This window comes from Podarcis raffonei, chromosome 5, assembly GCF_027172205.1.
Source record: "Podarcis raffonei isolate rPodRaf1 chromosome 5, rPodRaf1.pri, whole genome shotgun sequence".
In the NCBI taxonomy this organism is placed as follows: Eukaryota; Metazoa; Chordata; class Lepidosauria; order Squamata; family Lacertidae; genus Podarcis; species Podarcis raffonei.
In genome coordinates this window covers 16,742,627-16,761,432 of record NC_070606.1, presented here as the reverse complement: position 1 = coordinate 16,761,432, position 18,806 = coordinate 16,742,627, and the positions used below count along the sequence as shown (strand labels likewise).

Below are 18,806 nucleotides of genomic sequence, written 5' to 3'. Positions count from 1 at the left end.
CCCGAAACCATTTTTTCTTTTTGTGCCTGACCTTTTACAGTGCTTGGTGGCTGATGCCATGGAGTTCCAGGAGCAGTCCCGCACAACCGGAGTGAGCTTGAATTCTTCGCTTTGTGCTTGTCCGCCTGTTTTGTTGCCCTGGAGACAGAACAGCGTGGAATTCTTTCCCCCTGACCAGAAATAGTTTTCCTGTACCTTGTGACTGGAGTGCTTTCCTTCTTGGTTTGCAGCCAGCTGTGTGTATATGTGTGGGCATGCATTTAGATGAGGTAGGTTTCAGGGAGCATAGAGGTCATGGCTCCTTGTTGTAAGCTGTGCATGTGGGTATCGCTATATTCTACCCTACATCTCTTGCCTCCTGCGTCTCAAGAGGGTGTAAGATTCCCTGCAGCAATTGCTCTTGATTTACATCGCCTGTGGCATTTCACTGGTTATGTCATGTCTGCTGAGGCTGTGAGCTGGTCAGCTGTCCATCTTGGCTGGCTAGCTGAGCAGCACGTGGTAAGTCTCCATCCCTCTCCTGATCAGCTGTTTGCTTCCCTGCATTGTTGCCCTAAGAAACAGGTTCACTGCAAACATAACTCACTCATTGGCCCAACACAATCACCATCAGCTTATCGGAAATTAGGTTTTCAGCAGTGGACATCATCTGCAGATCTTTGGGTGGTGACAACAGGCGCAACTCTCCTCTAGTGAGAGAAGGTGGTTTTTTTTACAATTGATCATCACTTTCATCAGCAAGTTTCTTAAAACTGGTTGCTGAATCTTGACAGGTGAGCATTGAGAGAGGGTTCAAGGTTGCAATAATAAAGTTTTTAGGAGTAGGCAGTTTGAGACTTCTTCATAAAGTGCTTAAAGTCATCCCTTTAGTGTGTGCTGTATTTTCTAGACTTCTCCTTTCATGTGGTTGGCATGTGTTGGCTAAGTCCAGCTTCCTTTGGCCCAATATTTTTTATTCACTGAAAACCTTAGAAACTTTCCCTTTTATGGCATTTAAAAAGATAGCTGGGTGTACTAATCAAGTAGGAAATAATAATGCAGAGGACAGATTTATATGCAGGTACATGTTTCACAAAGGTTTATAAATTGGAGCTCTTCATTTCTGTAGTTGTGGAATGCGGTATGTAAATCTTTATCTATTGTTGTTGGTTTCTTGAAAAGCATATTTCTAGCCCTTATAGTTTGTGTGATTAATGACAAATAGAATAGGCAACTAAAATTTTTTTGGGTAGGTTGTGGGACTCTTATGGCCTGTTGTTGGCGCATGGTCACTTCTCAGTCCCTAATCCATATATATATATATATATATATATATATATATATATATATATATATCTGCAGTCACATACTGAAACCTTCTGCCCTTCCTGTGAGCCCATGTCCTGCTGTATGAGCAGTTTGCTGACCAAAATCCAAAGCCAACTCTCTTTCCATAGAAGCAAGTTTGCATTTGTTTGTGCATGCAGACAAAAAAAGGGGGCCCCAACATTTAACCCCCAGGAGCAGGTTGAAGATGCAGGTCATGCGCAATGAATTAGGAGGCTGAGATGAGCACATCAGATTCCAGGTGGGGAGTGGTATTAATATTTTTGGAACATTCACACAGGCTACTTCCTGCCTTCAGAAAACTAACCCATGAAGAGGGGGAAGTATCCTAGCAGGGTCTTCTCACCGAAGACCTACTTTTGATGGCTTTGTCTTTGCATACGGATGGTGGTGTTCAAAAGCATGCCTCCCTCCCATTTGTTGTCTGAAGTGGAAGCATCCAGAATTCTACCACCTTGTTCTGTGTGACACATAGATCAGCTCTGCAGCCAAATCTGCAGCCACAGCTACATAATGTGCAGAAAGGCTCTTAGACTGTATAAAAGATTAATCAGTATTTTCCTTCCACTGTGTTGGAGTGGCAAAGAACTGCATTGCTCTGCTGTGCAGCTGCTGTTCTCATACTTGGTGATCATTGCACTAGATCTTTTGAGGTTCTGCTTGCACAGTTTGTGGCATCTTTTGGGTGCAAGGGAGGAGACCTTCTGATACTTCTGCTCCGTGCTTCTGAAACGCTGCATTTTGATGCAGCTCAAGCACTTTCCTTTCCTTGCCCTGGGATGCTTGATGTGATCCTTAGGACTAATTCTTAGTTTGGGGGAGAAGTATTACTATAGGAAGAGTGGCAGGGTGATGCGACTTTGTGCTGCAGTGGTAATAGTACTACTATATTTTGCTTCTGAACAGTTTTTGAAGGTGCATGAGACCTCCCTGTCTTGTGTGAAATGGAAGGCCTTCCAAAAACCACTAGGCGCAGTTGACACTTTTTTGGTGGTAGGTTTTCTCTCACCCATAACAGCAGCTCTTCCCTGGGGCTGGAGGCCCTCTTGAAACCCCTCTGCAACCCAGCTTGTTGATCATGAGCCCCTGACTTTGATCTCTCTGAGCTGCGAGAGAACAGCAGGCTCAATATTGGTGCAATAAACGTGTGTGCATGCTGAGGTTAGAGGCAGTCTCCCTCCTTTACACAAGCAAACAAATCCTGGCAATAACTCTCTACCATTGGCAAGGGGTGAAGCTGCCCAAAGTCAGCACCAGCATTGCTTTAAAAAAACGCCAGTCTTCCTTGTTGACTTTCAGGCCTTGTTTTCACCTTGCTTGATGATCTTCTCCTTTTTGCTGCTGTTAGAGAAGGGACGTGATCACTGAGTTGACAAATCACTTCTCTGTCTGATCCTTGGTGACTAGAAAGGGCCCTCTGGCATCTTCTCCCTCCCTAACCTCCCCCTCCCCAAACACACATCATGTCTGATTTTTCAGGGTTATGGAGAAGCTGCTGCCTCGATGCTTTTTCTTTCTAGTCCAGATGACAACCCTGTTGGAACTGACGTTGCTTTTCTGTTGCGATAAATGTCCTCCTTAGGATATAAAGATAACTGGCAGCACTTCTGTGTCCCCACCTCCAAGCCATTCCACATGGGTTTAGATTGTCCAACCTAACCTTCTGTGTATCTTTCCTAGAAACAGGTTAAGGGTGAATTCTTTGGCTTTCGATACTAATCTTGTTATCCTACTCTCTTCTGTAAACCCTTTCCCAATATGTTTTATTCTTAGTCTTAGTTTTACTCTTTAAATTTGTATACCGCCCTTCATCTGTAGATCTCAAGGCCATCCACAACAAAAAATTACAATATAAAAACACAGAATACATAACAAAAACAAAGCAATCATTTCCCCTGATACCAAGTTCTGTTCATGTTTTGCACCAAGGAAACTTAGTTCTACACCCAGATTATACAAATCAACAAAAAGCAGGGCTGCCCCACACATGTGACCACGTGAGGTGACTGCCTCATGTTGCAGGATCGGGGCAACAGATCCCGATGTTGATCTCCCCTACACCTTGTTCCTGATTTCGATCTTTGGCACTCATCTCTTCTTCTCTGGTGGGAGGAGGGGCTGCCATTTTGGGGTTTGCCTCAGGTGCCAAAATGTCTTGGATTGGCCTTGACAAAATGTTCATTCAACTGCTTATTCTGAACCCAGAATAATTTGAATTTTAAAGAAAAATTGTGATATGAGAGAGGGAAAGAATGAATAAAAGGTGCACACATTTATTGAGGCAGTCAAATCGTCTCAGTCCAAATGTGTTTTGAGCAATGCACCTTTCCTTCAGAGGAGTATCTTGATATGATTATTAATAGAGGAGATTAGCAGAATATACCTAAACACACATTTAAGTATATGTGCCTTAGAAAAGATACTCAGGTCTCGTGTATAACTACTGAAAGTCTCACACAATGAAAGAACGGGCCGTCTAAAGCAATTCCTTTCGCATAGAAAAGTACCATGTCATTTGCGCGTTAACGCTATCTCTGCCGACCTTCAATATAAATATTGTCAGGATTGCTTGCCATCCTGGAGGAAGGCATGTTCTGGGAGAGAGAAGGCTGCTCTCAGACATCCGCCACATTCCGTTTGCGGCTGGTCTGTTGGTGTGTCTGTCTGGCTTTTTGTTTAGATCAGAGCAAGGGCCCTGGAGCAAAAGTTGCCAACTAACTCTTTATTTTATTTTCTCCTACTCTTAGATCACCAGAAACTGGAACGTGAGGCTCGAATCTGCCGATTATTAAAACACCCAAATATCGGTAAGTAGCATGGGAGAAAAGTCTTCAAATTCTTCAGCTCAGCAGGGACAGGAAGCTTTTTGGAATTTTCTCTCCTGCAAATGGTGAGCGAGCCATTTTGTGGGGGCCAGAGTCAGGTGGGTAGAGAGCGATAATTTGAGCTGGAGAAACATTTTGGGTAGCCTACCTCAGGGTGAGGGGCAATTACCTCTGTCCTCCACTTCGAAAGACATTTCCTCAGAGAAATTGCATTTCACCACTATCGGCCCATCCCCTGATCTGTCTCCTCAACTCCTCCACACCCAAGCAGAAGAGAGTGGTTGGCGTTACAGAGTGGTTGCACTCCCTTTGGCTTGTCCCTGACTGCTTACTTGGTTAGCTCTGCTCTAGGGTATATTCAGTGAAGGGATCCATTACATGAATGAGAACTGCTTGCTGGAACAGACCAAAGCGCAGCTAGCCAGAAAAAGCAAAGCATGAAGGTCACATACTTCCTCTTCCCTCCCCAGTAGGTGATATTCAGAGGTATACTGCCCCTGAAATATGGAGGTTTCATTTAGCTGTATGACTGACCACTGTTTATAGGGCCCTTGTCCTTGTGCATGCACGTGCGCTATCTCTGAAATGAATAGCGTTTTCCTAGAAGAGGGTCTCCGAACTTCATCCTAGCAAACGGAAACTTAGAATGGTGTTGGGCATCCCTGCTGAAGCCTCATAAGCCCAAGGCTTCTGCTCTATGCAAATGGCATTCCAGTGCCCAGCACAGCTCCTTACCCATATCCATAAGGACCTAAGAAGAGCCTGCTGGATCTAGTTAGAGGCCTGTCTGGACCAGCATCCTGTTCTTACAGGGGCTGAACAGACACCTGCCTGTAGTTTCTAGCAACTGGAATCCAGAAGCATATTGCCTGCAACAGTGGAGGTGGAACATAGGAGGTAGAACATCAGGTCTAGTAGCCTTCTCCTCCATGGATTTGTCTAATTCCCTTTTAAAGCCACTCAAGTAAATGGCCACCATAGCCTCTTGTGGGAGTTAGTTCCACAATTTGTTTGAAGACGTACTTCCTTTCTTCTGCCCCAAATCTTCCAGCAGTCAGCTGCCCTGAGTTGTAGTATTGTGAGAGAGGAAGGAAAACTTCTATCCTATCCCCCCCATGCCATGCATAATTACTTGTCTTTTCTCCAAATGAAAAAGTCCTAAAGGGTGAAGCTTTTCCTTCCCATTGATCATTTTGGTTGCCCATTTCTGAACCTTTTTCAATTATACAGTGTCCTTGTTGAGTTGAGGTGGCCAGAACTGTACACTGTACTCCCAAGTGTGATCACACCATACATTCCTATAATGACATCATGATATTGGCAGTCCTATTTTCAGTTCCTTTCCTATTTATCCCTAGCATGGAATTGGGCTTTTTCACAGCTGCCGCACACAACTTGACCTTCTGGCTCTGCTTCAGCAAGGCTTGTTCTTCTGTATGCTTGGCTATTTTATCTCTTACCGCTTTTTATCAGTATAGCTAGAACTTATGTTTAAGCTATCTGGCCTGCAAGTTCCAGTATCTCCACTGGATCCCTTTTTTAAAAAATCAGTGTGACCACCAACCATTTTCCTGTCCCCTTTTATGGAGGCTGATCTTTTGAACAAGTCATTTATTTTTGTTAGATCAGCAGTTTCACCCTTGAGTTCTTTAAGAACTCTTAGGTGGATGCCATCTAGACCTGATGATTTGCCAGTTTCTGTTTTGTCAAGAAGGCTTGGGACAGTGGTTTCCAATTTTTTTTTGTGCCACTTGAAAATTGCTGAGGATCTTGGTGAACCACTACCCCATCCACCCATTGCAGTGATGCATTGTCGTGTGCTGTGCTAGATGTTGTATGAGTCTTAATTGTAATTTCATTGATCCTGTTGTTTATTGCATCTTGTACCTTATTGTATTCCATGGAATTTAAATTGTAATGCTATAAGATGTAACATAAGAAATAAAAGAACCAGTAAAAGTGCAGCTAAAATCAATATGAATATTTAGTGTGATGGAAGTGCTGTCTCCCATTTTCAGCCATCAACCTGAATGAATATGGCAGACTGCCGCCGGAGAGCCCCTGGCCTAGAATTTAATCCCACCATAATTTTGCCTCCGTTCCTCAGACTCCCTGTAAAAAAGTTAGTTCAGGCGCAGGGATCTGACGTGGTTCCTTTTTCTGGTCATGGTGTTTCCATCTCTTAATTCCCCACACATGCCTCTCTCAGCTAACTCAGTGTTTTTCCCTTTTTAAAAAACAACAACAGCAAACTAATTCTGGAACTACGAAGCAGGGAACTTTGGAGTCTGGCTTGCATATATTTCTGGCTCCAGGAAAATAATTTCCTCTTCTCCCAGACATTTGATTGATTTTCCCGCACAGCTTTGTCGGGCATCTTTTAATTAATTAATTTGATAGTGGTCATGCTGACGTTGGGGAATGTGGGTTTTTTATTGTTCTATGAAGTTGTGTGTGATCACGTTTGGTGCTTTGCTGCTTGTGTTTTTAATCTCATATGTGATTCCTCCCCCGCCCACCTGCCCTCCTATTTATATTTGTATCTTTACTTTTGCCTTGAGACTCTTTTGTATGACATGATGAGCAAATGAGTAGATAATTATCAAAGGCCGTAAAGGGCTGTGCTGTCATATGTTTGGGAGACCTTACTGTCACCCTGCTTTGGAAGTTCATAGCTGCTTGCTCTTTAGGTTACAACCCAAAGATCTAGTCTGATTTCTCACTAACATGTGATGAGGACTTTGCACTAGTGATGGTGCAAACTTCTCCTGCAAATCTCCTCCTGCCTTCCACCTACTGGTGTATCAGTCTTCCTTCTCTGGTGGTGCAGATATGAGACTGAACCTGAGGAAGGTACCTCTTTCCTGGTTCCCTTCTCTGGTGCCTCTCATGTGGCCATGGTTCGGAGTCACTAGCCAGGAATATTGGGGGAAACTACATTTCTCAGGGCTGCTAATAAGCGCCAGCAGCACTGGGGAAACTGCATTTCCCAGTAACCCTAGTTGGAAGCTGTAGAGATCTTCAATAGGGCTGGGGAGACCGAATTTTGAGAAGTGTCTGGAAACCTCTGCTGGCTCAGAAGAGCTGTCTGGATCCAGTTGTTTTCACCATGCAACTTCCTTGTTCCAAGAACTATACCAGCTCCAATTCAGACTGGCCATTATGACTCTTGAAAGACTTCTTCCATATGAACCCTGTTCCCTCATTAAGAATTTCTTATTTGTGTCCCACCACCATCTGAGTTGCATTTAATGATTGGGACATGAGAAAGTGTCTTCTTTATGGCTGCACCGAAGTTGTGGAACCCTCTTGCCTCTTCCCCAAAGGCTTTCCACCACAGTGCAAAAATATATTTTCTTCCCTATCAAGCATTAGTTCTGGCAGCCTAAGCTTTCTGTCCTAGGCATTTTAATCTAAATCTGTTTTATCTGCTCCCCCTCCCCTTTAGTTTGGTTTTTGTGTGTGTTTCACTGTTTTGTACGTTCCTAAGGCATTTTCCAAAATGTAAAGGCAGGTAGAAGCTTCATTAAAATAAAGTGGGGAAAAGCAGATGAGTAAGTGGATAGTTGTAGAAGAAAATGTCAGACAAGGAAAGAATTAAGCATAGCCCTGCAGATGCAACAGACACACTCTTCCACACACCGCTCAATGCTTTGCATGCCATGGGTTTGGGAATCCTGCTTTTGCCGCCAAATAGGCAGTTTACAAGCCTGCTCCCCAACAAAGGTTGTGTGCTGTAAAAGAACCACACCAGTGAGCCATTCCCTACGTACACATCCATTGCTGCACAGTCCAAACTGTTGAACAGGGGACTTGTTGCCTAACATACTCATCCTCCACTGAACTCTTGGGACTCACCCCACATCCAATCCTTGGCCCCTCTCCCTGAGCATTCATTTGAAGTCTTGCATTCAGAAGATCCAGAAGTCTCAGATGCAGAGCTCTTAAGCTGCCAGATCCCTGGCCCCTTTGACCATTAGCTTCTGTAAATGGGGAGAGCTGATTGTCTTTTATTTCTACACTGCAAGTTCCTTTGTCTGTTGCTGGAGAGCTCCACTCACTCTGGGCCTGTGTTTCCATGGTTATCATCCTGTGAGCAGGTTTATTTCCTGTCACCCCAAGGAACAGGGAGCACGATAATTGTTCGCTTGGAGGGTTCGCTGAAGGGCTGCAACAAGTGGTGGGATCGTGGGAACAAACTTCAACTTGAACTGGGGAAAAAGAGAGGAAAAAATAAAGTTCGGTTTTGGGGACAAAACCACGTTATTTACTGAATCTGCCAAACAGCAGTAGGATTGTTCCTTGTTCCACAGCTTTGTGGAAAGCTGCCCATCATGTCAGTCTTTGTGGTGCACCATTGGGGAAGGCGGGGGGTGTGGTAAAGCGACCTCTCTCTCTCTTTTAAGCAAGGGAAAAGAAAGCCCCAATTTGGATTTCCTCTGTTGCTTTGGAAAGCTAAGTTGGCAGGATTATACTTCTGAAGAAGATCACTTTAAGTCACACCCAACCTCGTTTATGTCTGCAATAAAGTGTTCCTAGAAAAAGAGGGTTACTACTAGAAGCAGCAGGCTCATTTCCCCCTCTGAAATACCAAATGCAATTTACCTGGAGGCCTGGCATTTTAACGCCAGTGCCATGCCTGCTTGCCAACAGTAGCCAGTGATGTGGAGCCAGAGGGAGAGGAACACACTACACTGTATACTAGGTTTTTCAGAGGGAATGAGGGAACGCTGCATGGGGCAGCAGATATGCCAGCCAACTTTACAAATGGAAGAGGACATCCGAGTTGGTTTCTGTCTAGATTTGCGCTCTCTCCCCCTCTTTCCTCCTGCCCCAACTGCAGGATTGTAATGTGTGGGGCATGCTGATTTTGAGGGATGGCCCTGTTCTATTTGTAACCTTTTAGTTTAACAACAACAGCAGCAGCAGCAGCAACAACAACAACAATAACAACAACATTTGTACCCTGCGCATCTGACTGGGTTTCCTGAGCCACTCTGGACAGCTTCCGACATATATAAAAACATAATAGAGCATTACCCATTAAAAAGCTTTTCTGTATAGGGCTGCCTTCAGATGTCTTCTAAATGTTATATAGTTACACATCTCCTTGACACCTGACGGGAAGGCGTTCCACAGGGTTCCACCATCAAGCATTGCCACCGTCATGTTAATTCCTTAATGCCGTAGGCGAGCTAACCTTGAGCTGATGCTTTATCTCTTCCTGGGAAAATGTAAATTTGTTTTATTAAGCCAGCGCTGACATTTAATGCTTGCCTAGGAAGAACTTGGGCAGGGACACGGGTGGCGCTGTGGGTTAAACCACAGAGCCTAGAACTTGCCGATCAGAAGGTCGGCAGTTCGAATCCCCGCGACGGGGTGAGCTCCCGTGGCTCGGTTCCTGCCCCTGCCAACCTAGCAGTTCGAAAGCACATCAAACTTGCAAGTAGATAAATAGGTACCGCTCCAGCGGGAAGGTAAACCGTGTTTCTGTGCGCTGCTCTGGTTCGCCAGAAGTGGCTTAGTCATGCTGGCCACATGACCCGGAAGCTGTACGCCGGCTCCCTCGGCCAATAAAGCGAGATGAGTGCCGCAACTCCAGAGTTGGCCATGACTGGACCTGATGGTCAGGGGTCCCTTTACCTTTACCTTTTAGGAAGAACTTAGTGCAGGCAACAGGGTCCAGGTGTGATGCCTTGGGAAACCAAATGAGAAACTTAAATGGACTGAAGCTGAGCATAATTGAACCATGTTAACTAGGAAGCTTTGACTCGGCTATTGGGCTTCATGCCTCTTCAACCTCCGTGTGTGCTCTTGAATGCGGCATCAGTCCAGTGTGTGACAGAAGTGGTTCTGAATTTTAGATTTACTGAGCATAATGGCTCAGAGGTCTTTCAACCTTCCAAAAAAATAATATTCATCATTTGAGTGCTTCAATTTCTGCATATACCCTCAGGTTCTATGTAACGGATGTTCATGAAGGTTACAGATAGTGTATAGCACTGGAACTGCAGGAAGAGGTGGCAGCAAATAAATGTTTCAATCAGTTGCATGCATGCTTTTTAACCAGCAATGATTTAGGCTGCACTCATATACCCATGTACCTGGGAGCAAAACCCCATTGAACAGGTATAGATTGTGCTGTGAATTTACATACTGTGAAACATCTAAGATGATTTCTGATGATTTGGAAAGAAATAAGACAATTCCTCTGGCGTGTGAAATAGCTTGATGAATCAATAATTCAGTTGAAAAGCAGAATACACATAAAATAAATAATCAGCATGGTAATGGATGAAATATTAGCACTAGTGCAAGGATTAGCGTTAGTGCAGTTGAATGTTCTTCCCTTTCCCTCCACGCTCCTTACTACCCCCAAATCATCTCTGGCGCAGAGGGAGGGCATTCAGTTGTGCAAGGAAAAATCATCGTGCCAACGGAGTATTTTCCTTAGTTTTAACGTTGAATACAACCATCAATTTCTATTATACCGGCCAAGCTACCAATTTCCTTAATTTTTCTGAGTCTAGAAACATGATATATTGCTCAGCTGGTTGCTGTTGCTGTTGTAGGCTAAAAGTTGAACCCCTTTCACTTTGGATCCTAGTGCACAGAATACTTCGCAGAATAGTTAATCTGGCTTTGCACCGTAAACGTTGAACCGTAAAGTGGTGAGATGTTGAAAATACAAGAACAACATCTAAGGCTTCGACACATTTTTTGCTCTGGGAACTCATTTGACAAAATACCCTTGGGGTATTACAGTTTCTCCTTTCCCCATTTTTTCTTCGCATCACATAATTAATACTTGTATTCGAATTGGAACAACTCTTGTGGTCAGGAGTCCTCAAATTGTGGTTGACTTTGGCAGTTTACTACCAAAAAAAGAGTGATTGTCAGCCCCCCGCCCCCCGCGCCCACAACTGCCTTGCCCCCTTACGTCGTGTTGCACCTTTAGAACTGTGAGGTCATAGTCCCCTTCTCTCCTCCCCACCTGCAAAATTAAAGCTTGTGAGGGGTGGGTGTGCAATTGCTGCAATGGCGCCCCCCACCCCACCCCCAGCATGAGAAAAGCCGTAAGATTTATGCTTGCCATGTTGTGTTTTTGAGGCACTTGTAGTCTCTCAGAAGTACAATGTGATTGTGGGGGTGATTGCCCAGGTTTCCAGGTCACTCATCCAGCACCCAGACTTGCCATTTTACCCTCTTGGACCGGAAAGATGATAAAATTCCAGTTCCAATTAACCCTTGCTTGAGGAACAAAGCTCTTTCTTTGCCCTGGTGCGTTCTGTATCCTTTGGCTATCTTTGGTCCTGACTTTCAGCTTGCCATTTGCTTCTGCTTCCTGGTTTTGTCCTTCAAGCCTGCTTTTCTTTTTAGTTCTGAATGTTGGCTTCAGCCCACAGCTACTGGTTCCTGGCTTAATGGAGACTGCTGCTCAGAGCCCAGCCCTGACAGTCACAAATAATGATAAAAATGGATAGCAGCACATAAACCAGTTTGCACCAGCTCCCCCTTTTAACATATAGGAAGACATAAATAGCCCATGTATATATGCAATAGTTATGAATATACAATGTGATATAGCAATTTTACACAACAGTTATGAATTTGCACTCTAAACTACAGAGATACCTTTCACTTAAGTCTTCATCATGAAAACGAGGAAAATACAAATCTCCTATTGGAGTAAACATCACTGAGTCACTGTGTTCACCTCTTTATATATCAGTGAAGTAATTTCTGAACTGCTCATGCAAATTAAAACACTGCAAAAAAACCCACAACCCACTCAGATGAAGGGTTGGCTGCACCAATAGATTGATCTTTTCTGATGAGTTCAGCTAGGAGAGCTGCAAATGTACACTCTTCTCATTCCAATTAACAGGCTGCAAATAATACCTAGCTTTAGGGCAGGGATGGGCAACCTGTAGCTTTCCAGATTTTCCAGACTATAACTTTCATTGACCCTGTCTATTGGACAGGCTGATGGGAGCTGGAGTCTGAAATCAACTAGAGGGCCACAAGACCCTCTTCCCCACTTTAGGGTATTCTTTAGAAATGATGATGATGATGATGCAACCAGCAGATGTTAGGAGCAACTTGCTGTAGATTGGCAAAGTGATCAACCAGTGGACCATAATCTACCCATCTCTGTGGAAGGACAAGAAGGGGGTGTGAAAGGAGCTATGGCTGGTAAAGGCAGCTCAAAAGCCGAGTGCATTGTTTGCAAATAAGTCAGGGAGGATAAATTCTTCTTTTTGTGCATAGCTTCACTAAAGCATGATTTGCAACCAGTTCACTCTCGCATTCCTCATGAGCACTTTCTTGCTGGCCACCATCCAAATGGAAATTATTTTTACTACATTCTGTTTTGTGGGTTTGAGAAGAGGGGAGAGACTGTCTCCCCTTAACCCTTTAATGTTTTTTTATTTTAATGTTGGGTGCCTCCTGACCCTGTGTAATTAATCTTGTAATATTGAGACAACAGCGCATATAAATAAGTATATGGTTTTTGTGTGTTCAGTTCTCCAAATGGGCGTGGGAATATGAGTAATATCCAGACAGTGGTGGTGGGAATAATCTCTGGACATTTGGGAAAGGCCCAAATATCCCTTGACTATCCTCTTGTCACAATGGCAGGTTAAAACAATTAACCTTACCAGCTGTGAGGTTGCCCTTCTTAATTGTGGATCTGGCAGGTAGTGTGTACACAGCACAACATGTTGCAAGCATTCTTTTCTTTCTGGATTAGAAAGCAGGGCTAGAAAGGGAATCTCTGTGCTACTTCCTCACCCACCCCTATTGAAATGTGAGCTGGAGCCAGAAGGAGAAGACTTCTCTAGAAGCCCGCAGTGCCCAATGGCTTGGCCATGTCATGCTGGGCCCTCCAAGGTTGTCTCTGGTCAGGAGAGCTTCCTGACAGTGTGAACTCCTGCAGGACTCTCCTTCCTTGGAGGCAGAGGTTGGATGGCCATCCATCATGGATGCTTTAGTTGAGATTCCTGCATTGCAGGGGGTTGAACTAGATGACCCTCAGTGTCCCTTCCAACACTACAATTCTATCTGTGTTCACACACCCCTTCCTTCAAGTAGCTCAGAGTTCCCTCCTCACAATTTTTGTAATCGCATCAAGAATCCTGTGAGGAAAATTATGCTGAGAATCATAGAATCATAGAGTTGGAAGAGACCACAAGGGCCATCGAGTCCAACTCGAGTACCATCGAGAGATGGTAACTGGCCCAAATTGAGCTCCACCTTGGTCAAAATCCAACCCTCTGCCCACCAGCATTCATGGGTACTGAGGGTGAAGTGGAACCTGGAATCAGAAAGCAGCAATAACCCAAACTCATAACATGCAATTTTAGAGACCAGTGCTTCTGTAAGTAGGAGGAGTATTTCATAGGCAGGAATCCATTTCCCAACCTTGAAAGTTTGCACGGAGCCTCTTCCTTGAGTTTAGAGTGCCCAAACCGCATTTAAGATGGATTCAGAAGCAGAGAATTTTTGAGAACAGCTTGGGAAACTCTGGCTCCTGACGTCCTTCAGTTTCGTGCCCCCAGTTTCTCCCTTCGCAAAAGCAACATCAATGGACTTTTGCATGCCAGTATGCTAAGCCAGCGTTTGTGCCCCATGCTTTCTGCATGGGGTGACTCCATTTTTCCCGTGTGAACCTGGAGTCATGAGGGAAGGGCACAGGACCTGCTATTGAGTCCCTTTTGATAGGAGACACAGTTTGCTGTTTTCCCAGCTCCTGCTTTGAATAGTTGTGCTTTGGAATGATCTCACAGCTGCTGAAGAGAAGGCTGGGTTGTCATGGTTCCAGGAGTTGTTTGTAGGGTAAAATAGTAATCTTCATTCCCTCCCCTACTTGGTATCAAACCTCCCCCTCTGCAAAAACACTTCCCAGGCAACACATTGCGCTGGGGGATGTGGTGGAGATATCAGAACAAGTTGCTTGAGGACGTTTTGAATTCTCCTTTCTTGGATGTTTTAGGAGGGTGGCCAATGTAGAATAGTAAATAGAATTCTGCTTGTTGGGGTGGGAAATTTGGCATGGTGAGATCGGAGGTACATTGGAACTCTAATTTGTGGGGGGCTTAATAAGGTTTGTTGCCTAAAAATTAAAGAATCTGTTCCCCCCCCCCTTGCTTTTTAGCTCAACTTCTTAACTGGTGGTGGGCAGGAGTAGATTTTGGGTGGCACAAATGATACCACCCTCTCTCTTTCATATTGAAATTAGGTTTCTTTCAAGTACTTTCTTGGATCTGTATATCCTTATTTTTCCTCCTTATCTCCTTCCCCATTTATCTTTGTATTCTTAGTATGGGAAATATCTGTCTTCTGATTGAGCCTTTGGGATCCTGTGTAATTTCTTATCTTGGTCTTTGCCAGAAGTTATGTCTCAACTGCTCAGCATCTCTGGGTTGCTACTGCTTCTCTTCATGCCTTCCAAATTTTAATGGGACTGCTGAACTTACTGCCAGTCTTGCAGCCAGCAGACAAGGTTTCCTTAAAACCATAGGAGAAGGCAATGCAGACTTTGAACATCTATCTTTTTTTGGCTGGGCATTCCTAGGGGAAAAGAGGCTATCAGAAAGGCTAAAAGAAACGTAAGCTGAAACATTACTAGCAAGGTAGCTGCAGCCTCCATCACTCATTTGGCCATTTTAGTAGAGAGGTAGAAATCGTTCGTTTCCACAGTATTTATTTCTTCCACACATTTGGGGCACTTACCAACAAAACTGAGAGGCACCTATGCTAGCCTGCTTTATAGAATAAATTGGTAAAAAGTCCCATAGCATCTTAAAAGACTAACAATCTCCTAACAATACTATTTTAGGACAGACGTGTGTCCTATTTTATGGTACAGAGAGTGTGCTTCTTTTTAAGATGCTGGCTGTCATCTACAGTTCTTGTAAGTACAGTGGTACCTTGGTTTAAGAACAGCTTAGTTTATGAACAACTTGGATTAAGAATGCTGCAAACCCAGAAGTAGGTGTTTTGGTTTGTGAACTTTGCCTTGGAATAAGAACATGTTTCGCTTCCTGTTGAGTGTGTTCCATTTGTAAATTGAGTCCCCTGCTGCTATGGGAAAGCACGCCTTGGTTTAAGAACACTTTGGTTTATGAACGTACTTTCAGAATGGATGAAGTTCGTGAACCAAGGTACCACTGTACAGTAGAACCTTGGTTTTCGAACATAATCCGTTCCGGAAGACCGTTCGACTTCTGAAACGTTTGAAAACCCAGGATCAAAGGCCTGTCAGCAAAGTCTATGTTGAAAATTGAGAAACGCGCCTCAGAAGCCGTTCAACTTCCGAGGTGCATCCGAAAACGGAAGCATTCACTTTTCAGCGTTCGGCTTCCAAGATGTTTGGAAACCTTTCCACTGTATGTCTTAAAAAAATGTTTTAGATCTGCCTTGTTTCAGGGCATATTTTTAATTTATCAAAATGCTTTTAATCAGTTAGTTGATTAAACACTGGTGCCATAACTTTAATGATAACTTACTGATGCTCCTTGGGCTAAAGTTACCCACACAGACAACAAATGGAAGGAAAGGTTTGCCATCTCTTCACTTTCGAATCTCCTGGAATCATGTTTGCATCTTCCAAAGTCGCTGCTTTATAAATTGAATTATTTTTCCTCGTATTTTTCCACCGATGATTTCTTGGGTGATAATTTCGTTAATTATGTCTGCAGGAAGCTGGTTGCCAAACGGTTCCATTGTCATTCAGTGAACCTCCTACAAGGCCCACCCTTCGACAGTGTAGCATTCTAGTCTAGCTGGCCAAAAGTAATTTTGGTGCTAGAGGTGAAAAATGCACCCACTCCCCTATCCTTTACAATTCTCTGGAACGTTACCCCTACATGCTTTCTTTCTTGTTTTATTATTAATCAGATTTATAACCCGCCCTTCAACCCAAGGGTTCTCGGGGTGGTAAGCAACAGTTCATAAAAACATGACACATCAGTACAATATTAAAGTATTAAAATGAACAATATTATATAACAGAAATCCAACAGCAAAAACATGTCACATAAATCAGCGTCTCCAGAGACCTGAATAAAAAGATTTGTCTTGATGTCTAAAAACAGCAGAGGGAGTGCTCAGACATAACTCCAGGGGAAGGGAATTCCAGATCCAGAGTGCCACAACAGAGGAGGCCCTTCTCTGCACTGTTGCCTTGCAAACTACAACTTCTCCTGGAAGTGCAAGCAGGGCCTTCCTGCAGATCTTAAGGCACAGGTTGGTAGGGACTGGGAGAGGCAGTCCATCAAATAGCTGGGCCTCAAGCCAGGTAGGTGCTGAAGGTTGGTTTGATTTGGGCCGGATGGCAAAAATAAGCAGGATTGGCTGGGAACTGACCCCTTACACAAACAGCAGTGATTCTGACTTGACTCCCCCTTTTCCATCCTCAGTGGTGTCCCAAATTCCCCGACTCTTTTTTTCCCTTTTAGTAGAGGGCTCTTCAGTTGTGTCTTGGGTGTTTCTGCTGCCAATGATTGCTTTTGCAATGGATCTCTTATGTGCAAGGATCTGCTGAAAAACAGGATGAGTTTCTTCAGTTTGGAAAGGCAGGCAGTGCACGTATTTTTTAGGGGGGGTTTTGGCACAGAAGACAGGAAGTTCTTGACTCCCTTTTTATCCCTGGTGTGGCTCGGTTGGTTGGGGTGCGTGTTGGTTGGGGGAAAGAGGGTTAATCCCAAGGAACTAGTGAATAATTGCACACGGTGTCCTGTTAGCTAACCATCCTTATGTCACCCGTTACCACTCCGGCGAAGCCCGTCATTTGCTGTTGGAGCAGATGATTTACAAAGGATTATTTGCATTACACATGCTAATGCTTTTTAATAGCAAACTTTTAATTAAAAGGAAAGTCTTTCTGGAAGCTGCCTTAGCAGCTGCAGCAAAACTCTGCCCGTTTTAATATAATTAGGGAGAAGCTGGGGGTGGGAAGCTGAGCTGCCCTTGACAGCCAAAGCTGAACGGTGAACTCCTACTGGGAACCTGTATCTTGGTGTGCAATGGGGAGTCTTGCTGGCAATGGGTGTTGTTGATGTGGCGGGGCTGTTCACAGCCTCTTCCATGCGCGTTTCTGGCTGTGTTGGGATAATGAGCAGTTGGGGAAAATGGCGAGTGGGTGGCGGCCATCTGTGTCAATGTGTGTATCAGTTGCGTTGCTGCTGATGATAGCACTCACTTTGCCGTCTGTCAGCCTGTGTGTATTCTATATTTGTAGCTTCAACACATCCTTAATGCTGAGTGTAGTATTTTGAGGTGGGGACGGTGGAGGGGGGTAGGCTGGAGTAAATTCATTCTGGTTGTTCTTCTTATCCCATCTCCACTCAATTTGCTGCGGTAGTTCAGTAGGGCAACTGCCTCCCTGCCCCCCAATAGCTAATGCATGGGGGCAGCGAGAGAGCCATTACCGATATGGAGAGATGCAGATTCTGCCTAATGGCTGCCTGGCATGTGCCCAGGGATGAGGTTAGTGCTGACTCTGAGTACCTGGCATTTATAAAGAGTGTCTTGTTGCAAAAGGATCTCCAGAGCAATTTGGAGACTACACGACATGGGGAAAGAAAGAAAGAAAGAAAGAAAGAAAGAAAGAGAGAGAATGTTGGAGTTACTGGGCAAGAAATTGAGATCCCCATTTCATTGCTGCCTTGTCTGTTTGCATCAGCATTTGTTTCACCTAAGCAGCCTAAATGTCACAGAGAGATTCCTACAGTATTGAAATCTGTCCATTTCTTCTTCTTCTTCTTCTTCTTCTTCTTCTTCTTCTTCTTCTTCTTCTTCTTCTTCTTCTCTCTCTCTGTGTGTGTGTGTGTGTGAGAGAGAGAGAGAGAGAGAGAAAGAAAGAAAGAAAGAAAGAAAGAAAGAAAGAAAGAAAGAAAGAAAGGCTTTGTGAACCTCAAGGTTTTGGGTTGTGCGGGTGGAAGAGAGCACTGTATCTGATTGAAAATGAGGAGGCGATGGTGGGTGGCAGAGTTTTTGTGGTGGTTGGTGTGTTGGTGTGTGTGTGTGTGTGTGTTTTTAAAGAAAAAAGATGAAAGGAGTCCAGCGGGCTTAATTCGAATTGGAGGATAACCAATGTATTAGGCATGGATTTATTTTACTAATTATTCATTAGTACCGTCGGCATTTTCTGCTTACAAATAACCCAAAACAACATACTGCAGTTAAAATAAAATATGATAACTACAGATTAATAAACTATACAGGATGGATGACTTGTCTGTTCTGTATCTTCTGCCAAGCCATTTAATTGGTTGACCCTGAGTATTAGGACTGTGATGGGGAAGCAAAATCATTATCTCTCTCCACACAGTAATTCTGTCTGCTTCTGCTATCCTTACTACCACCCCCAACCCGCCGCACCCCAAATTGCCTCTCTGAATCTAGAACACCTAAAATACTTCAACATTTCCTTGTAGGGAAGGTGCTTCAGCCTGTATCTTATTTTTGGTTGCTCTTTTCTGTACCTTTTCCAGCTCTCTATCCTATCCATTCTGAGATGTGAGCAAACAGAACTCTTCACAGTATTCCAAATCTAACTGCTCCATAGATTATATAAAGGCATTATGATATTGGCAGTTTTATTTTCAGATCCTAGCTTGGAATTTGCTTGTTTCAAAGCTGCTGGCT

General features: G+C 44.0%; 1 protein-coding gene across 31 annotated transcripts in view; it reads left to right on the top strand.

Annotated features, from left to right (window-relative positions):
- The window catches only part of CAMK2G (calcium/calmodulin dependent protein kinase II gamma), a 158,373-nt gene that overhangs the window by 62,012 nt on the left and 77,555 nt on the right, over positions 1 to 18,806 (top strand). For all 31 annotated transcript variants that reach the window (XM_053388029.1, XM_053388033.1, XM_053388028.1 and 28 more), the window contains exon 3: positions 4,074 to 4,133. In XM_053388029.1, the coding sequence (XP_053244004.1) occupies positions 4,074 to 4,133 (60 nt within the window). The remainder of the gene's footprint in view (positions 1 to 4,073; positions 4,134 to 18,806) is intronic.